At 41.0% G+C, this 16241-nt stretch overlaps 1 protein-coding gene across 1 annotated transcript in view; it reads left to right on the forward strand.

Moving 5' to 3' along the window:
• Positions 1-790: 790 nt before the first annotated feature.
• Positions 791-16241, forward strand: part of CWH43 (cell wall biogenesis 43 C-terminal homolog) — a 33050-nt gene continuing 17599 nt past the window's right edge. The window contains exons 1-8 of the mRNA XM_072861984.1: positions 791-915; positions 1904-2095; positions 5910-6030; positions 6169-6323; positions 7653-7854; positions 8852-8940; positions 10853-11107; positions 14817-14942. Coding sequence (XP_072718085.1) covers positions 873-915; positions 1904-2095; positions 5910-6030; positions 6169-6323; positions 7653-7854; positions 8852-8940; positions 10853-11107; positions 14817-14942 — 1183 coding nt within the window. The 5' untranslated portion in view covers positions 791-872. The remainder of the gene's footprint in view (positions 916-1903; positions 2096-5909; positions 6031-6168; positions 6324-7652; positions 7855-8851; positions 8941-10852; positions 11108-14816; positions 14943-16241) is intronic.

Consider the following 16241-nt stretch of genomic DNA (forward strand, 5'->3'; position numbering starts at 1 on the left):
TCCTCTTTACCCCATCAGCCTGTGAGATGACAAACCTTTGCTTCTGTTTTGTTACTTGCTGGTGTGACTATCCAGTGGACAAACGCTCCTTTGGTAATACAGCAGTGAAGGGGCGAGATCTACTCACCGTTCCTTCTCACAGGGCTGTGAAGAATAAACTCCGGCCATCCTGGCTGACCTCCATGAAAAATGCCTGGTTTAACTGAACATTTCTTCACAGTCACCTCACACCGCGCCATCCTCTCTAGGTGCAGTGCCATCTCGATGCGGGCTTTGCCACCATGAGTACCTCTGTGACCGCACAGCCACGGGGTCTGTGGGGCTTTGCTGGGGCTCAGCCTGCTCCGCAGCCACCTTGCAGGCTCAGGGTCACTCCTCTCCCTCACCGGCCAGGGCGCTGGAATGGAAGGGAAACTCAGGCCGCAGGAGCCGGAGGCCTAAGGGAGCCGCCATTTCCATCAGCGATGGCGCGCGGGCCGAGAGCAGTAGGCTGAACAGTGGCGGCCTGGAGACATTCCTTGGGCCCAGCCCTACCCTCCCAGGCCGGCACCACCCCACCACCCCTATCTGGCAGGTTTCCTCCCTGCCCCTCCTCGCGGCTGCGCAACCGCAGGGCCCGGGGCCGCACCGCCCCTGGCCCGGGGAACCGGCTCCCCCCTGCCGCCCCCGTCACGGTTGGGGCCGCGCCGCGCGGAGCCGCCCGCGCTCCGCCAGGCGGCGCTGTGGCGCCCGCTCGCCGGCGGCCGCGTGCCGGGCGGGCTCCGTGAGGCGGGACGGGCGGCGGCGCCGCGCCCTCCCGGGCAGTCGCGACTCGGCTCCGGACGAGAGGGACGAAGCCCCCGGCGAGCCGAGCCGGGCAGCGTCGCGGAGCGATGCTCCTCCTGTGGAAGGCCGTTCTCTCGGAGAGCTTCCTGGGTAGGTGGTGGTGGTGCCGCTCGATGGGGCTTGGGGCAGGGGTCTGTGAGGGGCCGCGGTGCCCGGTGCGGGCCGGGGGAGAGGCGGCGGTCGCCGCCCCGCTAAGGAAGCGGTTAACGGCAGCGGTCGGCCTCCTTCAGCCTCGCTTGGGAGCCCTGCGGCAGGGCAGCGCTGGGGTCTCTCTCGGGAACGGCCGGCGCCCGTAGCGCCGTGGGGTTTACAGTCTGTGGGGAGGTGTTGCCCGTGAAAGGTGCTTCAAAATAAGCTCCTCCGCTGGAAATGAGTACATACTGGTCACTGCTGAGTGTTCTTCTTTGGGTTCTTTTTTTCTTCTAGTGCTGGAATGCCTTTTGTCTCTTGGATCAGCCTGGGGCTTATTGCATGCCCAGCTGAGTGTTTGTGCAGGTGTTTGTAGAGCCGGTACCGAGCTGTGTGGTGCTGCCCTGAGCGAGTCACAGCGTTGCAGGTGGTCACCAGACCCCAGTACCCACGGGACTGCGGGCTCAGGTGCTTGGTGCATCTCCTCCAAAACGTGCAGAAAATCGTAGCGCAGCGCTAGTGTGCCTAAATAAGGTGTCTTCAGGGGAGAGCAGCGCATCGATTTACTAGAGTAATTCATTTAGCCACCAATCTGTCTTTGAGGAGCCCAGAGACTGTGGGTGGACTGCTTATTGAGCCAGCATTGTTCCTTCTGAACACTAACCCTTTCCTAGATTGAGCACTCCTTCACTGAGGATCAAAGTAGGAGCTACTGTCTGAGTGGGGGAAGAGCTGTTTTCTTCTCATCCTTCTATTTCCTGGGCAAATGTGTTTGTTTAGCTTGAAATAGCAAATATTTCTTCACAGAAAGTGGCTATTGTTACTTGAACTACTTTCAAATACACTTGATATTCTACATTTGGAAGTATGAAATGGTATATTTTTAAGTAATCTCCAGGAAACTATGCTGTTGAAAATATATGATGGGTTTTTTTTCTTTTTTTTTTAGGCTACATTTCTTGGTCTCTTTACCATGCACTGCCACCGATGATCTATTACTTCCCCCTTCAGACACTGGCACTCACAGGTCTAGAAGTTTTTGCTGTTGCCTTCTTTTCTCCAGTATTCTTGATAATTGGCCCTTTTTGGAGGTTGGCTAATAATAAGTACATCCTAGCCCTTCTGAGACTGGCTATGGTTGGTAAGTATGCACCGTAGTGAGTTATAGATTCCATCTTGGTACCAAGGCATAAGAACAAACATTCCAAATTGCCTCAAAATTCAGATGATTCTGAAAAGAGACAGGAATAAGAAGTTCTTATTCTCCCAAACTGATGCTTTTCTTTTTCTCTTGAGCTTTTAGATATGGTCAGAGGAATATTATTTGCATCCATTGTGTTGGTTTTTAGACCAGTTCTGCATAACTAAAGACAAATCTCATTTCACTTTTATTTCTAGAAGCTTTTAAATTAGTACAAGACATGCCCAATAGGAAGAATGTTTTTGATATTGCACAGAGATCGTCAGAGCTGGTGTCTTTTGTATAGAAGTTCTGTGTCTGTGACAATGGGTAGAGACGAGATGGTACAGAACAGCTTGGGGCTATTATAAAAGTAATTGTCTGTGAAATGTTCTTTTTAGTAGACTTACTTTCTGAAGCAGGTTCTTTTTTGTTAATATGGGTTTTTTTTTTTCTTTGTTAAATGTGTCTATATGCCTGTAGCATATTGATGGGGTTATAGACTCATCCTGAGTGTGAGATGACTCTCATATTGTCAGTTGCACAGGAAAAGGTTGATCTTATATTCAAGATAAAACTGCCTCACTACCCATCCCATATGCTCCTCCATAAACCAAGACTTGCTGGGATTCCCTCTTTGGTCTTCAGCTAACTGGTGCAAGTCTTAGCTCTTGTTGATTTTCTGAAAGTTTGTTGGGAGAAGGTTTGGCAGCTACAGCCACATTCAGAAGCAAGTTATTGCTAATGAGTTTGCAATAACTGGATGAACTCAGAGGAGAAAAAGGTCTCCATCCTGCATAGAGGGAAAATGCTGCTGCTATCTGGTGTCTTTCAGAAGCAGCAGTTTTTGGCTTGTGTTTCAGAAGCAGCAGTTCCTGGCTCCTCATTTACCAATATAAGACGATAATCAGAGAATCACTTTCCATATAATTTTCTTCTTTAATGGCGGAAGACAGAACAGGATCATCTTATTTACTTTCACTGCATGACTTTATTTTTAGAAAGAATTCTTGTTCTTTATCTCTAAAAAGATGTTAGAACTGAACATAGCTCATTGGTTTCATCAGTTTAAGTGAAGTATAGTTTTACCGTGTTCTTTTCTCTTTCTATTCTTTGTCGTATCCATCCTAATACTTTTTTGTTCTTTTTTAATAAGCTTTTCAGTGAGCAGTCTTCCACTTCAGCTTTCTGCAGCAGTACTCAGTGCATTGCTTTCTACAAGATCTGCTAATTTAGAAACTAGCAATGAGTGTAAGCATTTCAAATTGTACCCTGCTTTCCTTCAGATATCACAGTAACACAAAATTTATTTAAGATTAGTCCTTCAGATCATCTTGCTATGCTTACTAGTTCACTTTGCCAAAAGAGATGGAAATTGCTTAAATGTTTGTAATTTTTGTTCTGCTAAGTAAAGAACAGTGACAGGCCTATAATGGTGTGTAAAGTCTGTTGGTTTATGCCCGTTTACTTCACCTGAATCACAAGCCCCTGAAGACATTAACTACAAACAAAAAGCTAGCACCTTCAGTAGTAATCTGGGGAAAGGATGTGTTAATGGAGGTGGTCACAGAAGGACTCCAGAGCATGGGGAGACTGAAACTGTATGCATCCTGACTTTTGGGCTAACCTGAGCATTGCTGTACGCAGGTATGACCTCCTCTTCATTCCTGCCTGAACAGGAAATGTTCCCACAGTGACCATATCCCTCTGCTGTTTCCGGCTCCCAAACACTTCTAATATTGTCCACCCCTTGGCAAGTCTACACCATATTCTCTCCCAGCTCTACTGTACTTACTCTCTATTCTTCTTACCTGTTGCCCTACAGTGAGCATTAGCATTTGGGGAAGATGTAAGAGCATGTTCCTCACCCTCTTTGTCTCCAGCAAGGAGTTTAGCAGCAAATGGTAACTCTCACTCTTTACTTGCCTCCCTACTGCAGGTTCTCAAGTTATCCAGATGCCCTTACACAGGCAGGACTGGGCTTTAGGACTTTGCATTTACTTGGTTCTCATCACTTCATTCTGTCTTTTAAATTATTTCTGTCATATCATACTGTGCTGCTGTTTCTCCTATTCCTCAATTCTTCCTGCTTTCTTTCCTTCTTCATATTTAGACACTTCTTCCTTCTTTCTCTTTTTGATCTTTTTCCCTTCTCAGAAAGGCCATGGCCTTCCTCTGGAGCTTGTTGAACAAAATCAGGCAGAACAGTCTACCCCATGCATGCTCTACCCCATTCCACTGGAAATAGTCAGTCTTCAATTTCACAATAAAAAAATCTGGAAATTCTTCATGCTTAGCTAAATCCAGAATATTTAGGGGGTTGGAGTTTTTTTGTTTTTGATGGAAAAGGCTCTTCCCTTATTCGTCGTTATCTTTCTTTTTGCCTTTTCAGGAAGCTTTATTTTCTCTGAAACTTTTGTTTTAATTTCTGTATCCTTTCATACTACTTGATTTTGTGTTCTATTAAAAAAAAACCCAAACAAAACAGCAATGAACTACCCCTGTGGTAGTGTCCGTTTGAATCTGTCTCTTCAGACAACACACAGTAAATTGGCGTGTTTGGATAGATATATTTACATTTTGGGTGTACTTGCTCAGCAACAAAAGGTGTGTCTACTCTAAGTAGGCAAAACAAGTGATGAAAGATTTGAAGAGGCAGAGTGACGGATTTCAGCACAATTTAGCGATAGAAATCTGTGTGCATTGTACATGCAATCTCTGCTAAAGTCCATATAAGTAAATCTTTACCCTACATTGATTTAATTTTGCCATCTTTGCTCTAAGCTTTGCATCTTTTACTCTGAGCAGAATGAGCAAATAGGTGGTTGGAAGATTCCTAGCATGCATTGCCAGAATCAGCAGCTCCATTTCTAGCATTCCTTGCTTAACATCTCTTCAAGTTTGACGCATACTCACTTAGCAAATGGCTGGTAGTGAAACGATGTTGCTTCTCCTGCTGTTTGTCACTGGTCCTGGGCCAGAATTTGCCATGCTGGCTGAAGTTACGAGAATGTGTGTGACCCATAGTCACTTCAATTGCAAACCTACTAGCAGAGTTTAAAACTGCTGATAAAGGTGAGGTCACTGTGCCCTGGGAAATGGTGGAGATGCATGTGCATGGTCTCTTTCAGTGACTAGGGGAGTGACAGTTTCCAGTAACAAGATGACACAGGCTGCTAATGACCACTCTGAGACCAGATACTGGGCCAGAGAAAGCCTTGTTCACACCCGCTAAGGCAATTGCCTACTAATCCTTGTGCAATGTATGGTGACTGCTCCTTTCTGAAAAAGATGTGGCTTTTGCCACAGTGCACTTACTTTTATGGCTTTTGAGTTATTTAAGTGCACTGTGGCAAAAGCCACATCCTTTTCAGAAAGGAGCAGTCACCATACATAAAATTTTATGGCTTTTGAGTTAAGTAAATGCACTGTTCAGGAATACCGGTATGCTTAGATATTTTATCCATATATCCTATTTATGGAATCGATGACCATAAGTACTTAAATTAAGGCAATCATTGCAATCTTGGATAATTGCTTTGTGTTATTTTTTTTTTCCTGAAAATGGTAACTGCTATAATGTCATATATACCCAGTTTCTATCCATACCTACATTTCTTTGGTTTGTTTAAAAAGGTGTAGTGTCATGTGTTTTCAGATGAATGGTGTAGCCATCCAAGTTACAGACAAGATTGAACTAATGCACAGGAAATCCTTATTACCTGATCTCTGTTGCCCATTAAAGCAACCTCTGTATGTGTGTGTTTGTTTGTAGGAAGCTTAGCATCATACCAGGCACCAAATGCTTCAATTAGACTGTTCATCTTGGCTGCAGGTGTTTCCTCCTCATTGCTGGTTCAAACAGTAACATGGTGGTCAGGAAACAGTTTACAAAGGTATTTTCTTATACTGATGGGATTGTAACTGATATTTCTTTATATTAAAAGGTGTTTTCTTTTTTTTTCCTGAGAAGTTAAGATTTGTTTATTTTTTTTCCTCAAATGCATCACTATTTCAAAAACTGATTCTTATAGGTTCATCAGGATATGGGGCTTCATGCTAGGCAAGATAATGCTTCTTGTTCTTCGCATCTGGTATACCTCACTAAACCCAGTCTGGAGCTCACAAGCTGCCAATACTGTCATACTGACAATTGGTTTTATAGCAGCAGTGGAGCAAATTTATTCAGGTAAGCATACTACAGCAAAAATGGCAGTTATGAAAACATCCTAAGGTATACCTGTCTATGTGTCACTGGGTTTTGATTGTTTTTTTTTTTCCCAGTATAGTCTGTTTTTAGACCTGATGCATGAGCATTGCAGACTTTAGAAACCATGGGGTATTTCCATCTGCCCATAACATGGCAGAATCAATACCACAATTCATACAAGATGTAGTAAGTTGGTGTTGGAACTGCTAACTAATTGCAGTATCAATAATGTGACGGTAATGCAAACAAAGGCATAACCTAGACCAATAAAACCAGAATGGGTTATCCTCATTCCAACATGAAACATCTGTGGTATTTCTGTTATTTTCTTAACTCAGAACACTCTCTGAGTTTCTCTGCCAGTGCATATCCTTTGACAGAGAAAGGGAGACAGGACAAAGCTGGGGAACAGCTGATATGGAAAAAGAAACAGAAAGAATTGGAAGAGTGGAAAAGTTGTCCTGGACAAGTTGTCCTGGTCAAAATTTCCCTGAGTTCTTGGAGCGTCTGGACAGAGTACACAGCAGTGGGGGCTGGCATAGGCTAAGCACACTTGAAAACTGCGAAGGTAGTATTGCCAAGGAAGACAGCGAGGTTGGGTTGGTTAGTTAAGGCAGCTCAAGTTAAATCCTCAGAAGTTCCTTCCTTCTCAGTATAACCTGAATGTATTAACTGAAAGATAAGGCCTTATCTATGCGTAAGTGAATATAAATTGGCATTGTGTGTATTGTTTGTAGACTTGCATTACATTAGATAAATTAAGCTTGAGCTTTCATCATAATTTAGAAAGGCAAACTACCGCAGGAGATTAGGAAGGTGACAAAGCAATATGTCTATGCAATTAAAGGTGCCGCTTTCTCCTTAGGTGAGAGAGGATGTAAAGTGCACGGAAAAAGGAGAAGAGAAGGAAGGGAGTTTATTTCTGTCTTCTTTGAAAGTGTCGGGTTTTGTTCTTATTGGAGTTTAGAGTTTCAGAGAACAGAATCCTCTGAACAAATTCTAACAACTTTTCTGCTGATTTTCAAAGCCAGCTTAATTATTTAAATTCCAGTAGTATGAAGAAGAATCATAGGGACAGGTTGCCATTTTTGTACCCTTAAGGTAAGTGGCTTTTCCTGACAGACCTAGGAATGTTATTAGAGATTTTTTGTCTTATCAGTTTCCACGAATGATCAGATAAGTTATCTTTTGTGTCTGAGCCAGTAATTGATTCTGGTAATTTTGTGATCTTGGCTATTTCTTTTTCTCAGTAACCCTTTCTAATAGGATTTCATGGTTTGCTCAGATATATTTCTATTCTTATTCTAGGTGGAGACAAGAGGAAACAAGAAGCAAACAGAACTGGTAATGCAGTTAGAGAGGCTGTTTCCCACTCTCATTGGCTTTTGTCAGGGATTGCTTTTGGCAGCCTCATGTTCCTCACCCTGTGGATATTTGGGGAGGTCTCATTAATTTCTAGATGGGCAGTAAGTGGACATCCACATACAGGTCCAGATCCTAATCCATATGGGTAAGTGGTTTTTTATTAGTAGTATTTAAACAAAACTAATCAAAAGCCAGTGCTGTAGTGGGTGACAAATTGAAACTCAACCAGATGATGGTATAAGAACTTACATAGAATAAAGCAGGTACAAGGTACTTCACACAGATGATTTGTGGATTCATTCTTGTTTTCAGATACCTCTGAGCATTGTGTCTATGCCAATAAATCTTAAAATTTTCTAATGTAGAATGATTTTTATTTCAGCAATAAAAAACTTGATTTGCCATATTGCAAAACAATTTTTAAATTAGGACTGAGGTTCAAGGACTTATGAATGAAGTGCATCTATAATATGCAGTAAATGAATCTAGCATTTGACTTCAGAGAGGAGATGGTAGGAAGTAGTGTACATCAGAGATGCATGCAGATAAAAGAAGTAAACTATGTGCAGTATTAAAAGATATGCTTCTGTAGAAGTTTTGGTTAGTAAAAATATAGTCTTAATGCTGTGTGTTGATCACCCGGCTTCCAAAATCTAGAAAGACACCAGATTAGTTATTCCGAGTCAACTATGTGTAGCGGCAGGTGAGGTAGTTAATAATTTGGAATTACTATACACAAGAGCTACCCAAGACTCATAGCAACGTTAGATGCTGTAGGATCCCCTACTTGATGTGAAGAAAATACTTCTGTTTGTGGTGGATTTTTTCCTCTCATTTTCTGAGTTCTTTTTGCCTTTTGTACCCAGTACTTCAGTGGAGTGCTGCTGCTGCTGAACATAGCTCGCTTATGCATTATGATAAAGTGCTATTATTTTCAACTATATGTTTTTTTACATCCAGTAAAGGGAAAAAATATAGCAGGGTGTGAGATAAAGGTATTTTGTGTTCAAATTGAGCTCTGTTTAAAATAAAAGGATTATAAAATATTACCAAGCATCCTTGTCTATATGTCTAGAAGTTTCTTTTTCAATGCCAGGTGTTTATATTAATGTGTGATTTCTTTTTCCTTATTGTTGTATCAGAGGTACAGTTCTGTTAGGCCTGGCTCATGGACTGATGCTTTCATTTTGGAGCTGGTCTTCTGTCACCAGTTTTGCCTGGTTTCTTGTAGGTAGGTGTAAATCCTGAGCAGAATTTTTGTTTCTATTACCTTATTCCCTTTACTCCAGCCCTCTGACCCTACACCACATCTCAGAAAAGTCAATTGCAATTCAAAGCGTCTTTTTGTCTGTCACTGACTGTAGTATACACATCTGACCAGTTGATGAAGGGTTAAAGGCCAGATCTCCAGGCCATTGCAGTGGTGTTCTCTTCAGAAGCCCCTAGCTGAGGTTCCATTCCCATGAGTAGCATCTCTGTTCTCATCATCTGCATTGTGTAAGGCTACATCTAGGGTTATGGTGTTGAGATGACACAAGCCTCTCCATTCTGTAGGAGGCACAATAACTTGTAATTTAATCAGCAGTTCACCTGGAGGCAAGCTTGCCTCCTGTCTCCTTAATTGCCAAGATCTCCAGGCAGTAAAATAGTATGAACATCAAAGCAGTTCTGCTGGAGCAATATATCTGTGAATCAGTCTGCATACTGGTCATACTGCATACATATCAGTCTTGGGTGGTGGGAAGAGGGATTCAAGTGCTGGATCTGGACATCCATTTTCAGGAGAATGGTGTAGCTATGCTGTGGAGCAAGCTATGCATGGAGCGAGTAGGAGGAGATGGAAATAATTCTGCTCTTGAACTGTGGAGAGATGTGTTTTCCATACCTTCTCACCATGGATGGATGGATGCAGCTTGGTTTAATTTGTAGGCCCATCTGTATGAAATTTAGTGGTATAAATGTTGTTTAATAAAAACATAAATCTGCTTCTTTTTTGGCCTTAGCTAATTGTTTGTAGATGTTTATACCAGGAAGACAAAGCAGTACTTCCTACAAATGTTTAATAATAAATTGGGACATATCAAAATACAGAGACCAAAGGAAATGATGAGTTATGTTTTGCATTTTTCTTATTCACCTTCTCTTTTGGAGCACTTAAGAGCCAACACTTTCAAGTAATTTTCCACAACCTTGAAGACAAGAAATTTAATGCAAACTGAGTTTCTCCTAGTCAGGAACCAAAATATAATACCAGATATCAGGAAAGTCACAATACAGGCACAAGAGTTGGCAATGCTTAAACCATCAGTTGCCCAAATAATTTACCTTTTTGTGCAGGTGTTAGTTTTAAGAACTGTGTGTGCAGATTGTAATGTGAGTATGAGCATTTGATTTTTCATGTACGCACGTTGCTATTTTAAAACAAGTACAGAATGGTTCTTTAGCTGATTCAAGCATTGTATTCTAAAATGGTCAGAACCTTGATGCATAAGAGTAAAATATTAAAAATGTTTCTATACATTTTCTATCATGATATGGAAGTTAGTAAACATTTTCGTACCTACAATAAAGCTTTTAAATGAAGTTGTCCTGTTATAGAGAGTTTCTGTGGTTGTTAATGTTCTGTTTGGGGTCAAATCCCATCACAGTCAAAGACAGTGTGGTAAATTGAGGATCTTGCAGTTAGTAAAAGATTAGTAGTTGTTTTCTTGCCCATCATATGGTTATCTAAAGGGAGACATATGTTTTTTCTTCACATTAACCTATTTGATTCTTTCTATATAATGTTAAAGGAGGTTCATAACAGGCAGACCTGTTAATCTCTGAAAAACTGTGTCATCCCTCTGTTGTGCTGAGAGAGCTCTGTGTAAGAAAAATGGTTCAATTTTGGCTCTTGATTTCTCTGCTGTCTTTTTGCTGCACTGTTTTCAGCTGAATAGGCAATCTTTAAGAGAATGAGATATTGGGAAAAGTAAGAGGCTGTCTTTGGCTATTGGGAATAACTCTCCTAGTGATGTGGTTCTCGCGGCTACAAAGCGTGGTTATATTTCCCAGACTCTCTTTTTTCCCTAGACAGAATGTGATAAGGTGGCAGATAATATACATGACTGTGACTTACTCTATTCTTTTCTGTCCCTTCACAGGTTTAGCATCTTCAGCTGGTCTCCTTTATTTACACACCTGGAGTGCTGCTGTTGCAGGCAACATTCTTGCTGTCTTTACTATGTGCGTGTGGCCTCAACTGGCTGGATGCTTTATTAGCTGTCTGCATCCTGGGAAAGCCATGAGTACAGCCATGTTTGCCTATGTTCTTGAATTATTCTTCTGTGTATGGTGTACAGCTTATAAATTTGTACCTGGAGGAATTTACGCTAGAGAAAGCTCCCATCTTCTTTTAGGTACATTTATGACTATGAACAAATACAAATATGCTTGCTTTAGCCTCAACCAGATGTTTAAATGTATTTAGTGTATAAACAGTCTTTCCAGATGCTCAGCTTCTATTTGATTTACTATGGTAAGAGTTTCTAGGAGGAAATTAGTGAGACGTGCAAAAAATAATCTACTTGTTTCTTTACTGTTAGAAATAGTTTAAAATGTGGGCAGAAAATGGAATTCGGTTAAGGGAAAATGACAAAGTGGAAAAAAAAGTCTGATAACTCAGTACACAACTGAGGAAGAGATCTGTTAATCAGTCAGCCGAAAAATATGGCTGCAATCCAGGGTGTGAATGCACCTGTATGCTAGCTACCTAAGATAGCAGTATGGTACCTCAGGTAACAATGTAGTTTCTGGAAACTCAGGGGTTTATGAAGGCTGTGTTACTGTGACTGTAACATAATTCAGTGCCTTATTTAGCCCGGCTCTGAGGAGCAAAGTGCAGCATCCTGCTGATCTAGCTAGTATGCGTTTGAGACCTGAGCCTCATTTCCATGTGGCTCTACCTGATGCTTTGTGGACACAACAGCATGTTTGGTGGAATGTCGATAAGCCTACAGTGTCAGAAACAGGCAAACAGGAGAGGAAGAAAAGAAATTGTCAGGTATTTGCCAGTGAGGAAGAACTGAGGTGAGCAAATACAAAGGTTTTAGCAAAATGATCCCTTGATGAAATTGGGAAGGTGGAAATGAAATGAACCCTTTCTAGTTTTGTCTCCAGAATTATTTTCTTAATAGGTACTAATGTGTTTCAGTAGCATATTTCATCACTTATATTGCCAAACATTGTCTTCAGCTAAGTGCATGGCACATTTTAAAATGTGACACGTTATCCTATATTTTGTTTGGAAAGGATTAATGAATGCTGTGCTTGACTTGTTGATCCAATGGTTTTAGATTTCGTAAATGTCTTTGCAGCCACTTTCTGTCACTCCAGTTTTTTAGTCTCCATATGTGTTTCATATATTACAGCAATCACATGCAAGGTTTCAGTTTGTTATGTTTTGAGCAGAGTTCCATTACATTTATTGCAGTTTTCTTTGTCCCGAAAGCACTCTGGGGGTCTGTAGAAACAGTTATTTCAGTTAATTTTATTTTTTGAAGTTATATGAAGAAGGCATGTGGTAGAGGAGTGTCAAATGCTTTCTTGAGTAATGCCTTGACAAAAGAAAAGCTGTTATATAAAATCTTTCTCTGTCACTTTCTTTGAAAGACACACTTGTGATTAATTCACCTGGCATGATCACTGGATGGTAACACAGAGATGGCACTAACTTTCTCTTTGGTAAAAAGAAAACTGTGAACTGAAGCCGTCTCAACTGATGGTGCTACATGAGTTTATATTCTGTCTGAGAATCCAGTTTCTGTCTTTTTGATGCCATCTCATTGCTTATCAAAGATTTGCAAATTATACAATGAGATTGTGTATTTGTTGCTGCACTTCCTCCCTTACAGCTTGGCTTTCTGGCAAACTGCTTGTTTTCTTCTGGTTTCTTTCAGGTGCAAGTGCTATTTCTTGCTTTATTCTCCTGTCCAATATCCTGCCTTTCTCTTGCTGCGGTTTGGGTAGGGAACTGCACCAGGAAAAGTGACAATGAAAGTAAGATCATTATATTCAAAACTTCTGTGCTGCTTCACTGTGATGTAACATAATGCTGAGGGGTTGGATCCCTGGTCTTCCATCAACTTTAATGGCTTTGAATTAGTCTCCCTTTGAGAAAGGTTTTGTGTGTGCCCCCTTCTTCATTGCTATAGATCCAGCTTCCTAGTTTGCAAACTTTCACTACAACTAATGTAACAAGTAAGGGCAATAAGAAAATACTGAGTAATGGTTATTTCATCTTCAGCTATAACTCTGCAATAAAACATGACTTCTATAGTTGATTAACTAAGCCACAAAGATATTGAGGACATATACCTCCCCCAGCAGAGCTCTTATGCAATTCATTGTGCTCCCATGTTTTCTTTGCAGGTATTTTGGTCCTTTAGGTTGTAAGGGAAGGGAAAAGAGCTTGTACTATTAGTCTGAACTACCTATTGAAAATAAAAGATACCATCGCAGTACATTGCAACAGTTAGTGCACTGAAGTCGCTTACTAGCTTTTATAATGCATCTATAGGTGTGCTTAGTTGTCTATTCTTATAAAGCACAGCTGCTTCTGTTGGCTTTGGAGCACAAGAATGCAAGATGCTGCCAATGTAAAAATGGCCTCTCAACCTGCTGCATTTTGCTTACATTGTTTTGGAACAAACTGTTGAGCAATTGCTTTTGTAGTTCCTATATAAAAATGTGTTACTTGTATCTTGGTGACAGAGCAGTTCATTTGCAAAGATAATAGACATCTACAATCAACAATGTATTTTTTTCATCAAGCTGTTATTTTAAGGTTCTGTAATATGTCGGTGTAACTTAATTGCTCTTGTCCAGGTTAATTCCAGTAAACTTTGAAAGCACTGCGCTGATCTGAGAGTTGTAGCTGTCAATAGGGGCCTGGAAGCATTTTAGCATCATTTATCTACCATGTGCTAGCCTTTTTGCCATAATACCCTGAAACTCTACTGCAAATCAATCTCTGCTTGAGAGTGCTGGCTAAGTGAGCTTGAGGTTCTGTGGAAGTTGGTGTTAGGATACACAAAGGTAGGGAGGTCTGCTGAAAGATTCGCTACTTTGCCCCAGATCAAAGGATTAAAATATTTTTGTTTTTATTGTTCTCCCAATTGGTACATGAATGGAGGAAGGGAAAACATGGCTTTAAACCAATATTTCACTAACAGAAGAAACCTAATAAAATGTGCAGTAGTAGGACCCAGTAGTACCAGCAGAATTAAAATATCTCTACGTTTCCATAGTGAATAATGAGACAGGTTCTGAGGATTGCTTGGTTAGCACCCAATGCCTGATGCTGGGGACCACAAAGTTATCTGGTAATATCATGATCCTCAGGCTGTTGGGTTGCAAGGGAGGAGCAAGAACAGCTGTAAGTTGCGTTAGTGTCAGTAGCCTGCCTTGTGCTCAGCTTGAAAGACCCAAAGGTGGACTGTATTTTGGAGCTCACCGTAGTCCAGAGTAGAGTTCATAATGTGCAGGGGTCTTAGGCTAGATGCTTTTAGTATTAGGTCTGCTCTTCAGTCATCAGCACAAAGCAGGCTTAATAAGGCTGTTTCAGGTGTATTAAATCTTAGCAGAAGCTTATTTGGAAAACAAAATATATAATTTTTGAACATCATTATTTTTGTGTGAAACAGGTGTTCAGTGGCATTTTAAATAATCTTTTAGCTTTGACTTCTTATTGCAACTACTATTTTGAAATGTTTTTTTTAAATATCTACCATTAGTGGCATGTTTAATGTCACTAGCTCATTTTGTTGGAAGCAATGCTTATGTCAACAAGTACAACAGTGTAAATTAAAAATTTTTGAAGTGCTGCAGGCATAGTTGAGGTGAATACTGTGACAATGATAAGTTGGATCTTGTCTATCAATAAATCTCATATTGCTTGCATTACTACATTGGCTATGGCATTTATCTGTGTTTGTGCTTTGAATTGTCTTTGGAGCCATAAGGTTGAACGTAACACAACAGCTGACAGTTTATAAACTGTGCATTTATGAGCAATGTTTAATATGTTAAAGTTCTATGAAAAAAACTAATGACTTATATTTTTTACAGGGTTTATAATGTTATGTATTGGGGTAGTCTTTCTGACAGGACCCAAGAAAGACCTTAGCTCTATCTTTGAAGTGAAAAGCAACCAAAAGCCACTATTCAAAAAAAGTAAAAACTATATTAAACTATGTAAGTATAATTTTACTTCCTTTCTTCCATGACTCTAGGAATACTGTCTGAGGAAAGAGAGTAATGCAGTGGAGTGTTTTGCTCAGATGTTTTAGAAATGGTTTTTTTGGTGCTAGTTTTAGAGCCACACTTGTAGTTGGTATTGCCCTAGTTCCAGTTTTAATTATGACGTATACTAACCGAGGAGCTGATTCACTATGGTTACAGTTGAGAGAGAGGCTATTCCTCATGGAGTGTGTTAAATGGAGACCAAAAAAAAAATGGACTGGGGAAAAAAGAAAATGTAAAAATGGATTTGGTGTCATTTGTGATTTCATTTTGGCAGTTGAGGAGGAGGCCTTTCTGGATCTTGGGATTTATTACATGTGCATACAAAAGATATGAATGATTTCTCAGCCCACTGGGTATGTTGATTTTGAAGCCCTTCAGTGTGACACCCTTTATAGGGCTGTGTGAGCTGGCTGGCAGTGGGATGGGACTCGGCTGGCCCAGGAGCTGCTCTATGATGTGACACTCCTCCTGTGTGAGGAGGCAGTCCTGCAAAGCCTGTTGTGGCTGACGTCACTACACAATCCTGACATCCTGCTGCACGTTCAGACCAGGCCTATCCTCAGGAAACCTTTGTCGTCTCCTGCCTGTGAACTATGCCTAGGGATCCCAGCTTTGCAGGTGATATGTATGAGGTCTGCTTTTTTCCTTAGGTTTTAAGAGAAACAAATTTTTGAGGTTTTACTGCTTTTTGTCTTATAAACCTCTGGAATCCATCCAAATGATGTTTTCAAGTATTTCTCTACAATCATGTGAGCTTCAGATTTGTTTTCATTGTTAGCTTACTTTTTCCAAGGAAGAAGTCTGTCAATGTTGTGAAGTTTGGTAAAGGAAAAAATCACTGGGCATTGGGGCATGCTAACCCCACAGAGATCAGGATGCTGAAGGTTCGAATTGCTGCATCTTTTTTTCCTCTGTGACTTTGGATCAAATCACGTTTCATTGCGTACCTCTTGCCTCATTTGGAAAGCAGAGACGATAGTGCTTCACCACTTTTCAGGGCTGTTTCTGAAATCTTTATGAAGGTCTTTACCCGATATACTCAGGGGCCAGAAGAATGTCAGCCCTGAGAGTCTGTGTGTTTGAGGCAACATGAGGAGCAATGCAAGTGGTTTAAATATTACTACTCAAAAACATTTCAGAAAAGTGAGTAAATACTTCGAAGTACTGTCTGTCACAAAGCACAGCCCTTGCTCAGCTAATTCTGTGACATTACAACAGTAACTTGTACTTCCTCATCATGCCCAGACT

Source organism: Ciconia boyciana, chromosome 5, assembly GCF_034638445.1.
Source record: "Ciconia boyciana chromosome 5, ASM3463844v1, whole genome shotgun sequence".
Classification (NCBI taxonomy): Eukaryota; Metazoa; Chordata; class Aves; order Ciconiiformes; family Ciconiidae; genus Ciconia; species Ciconia boyciana.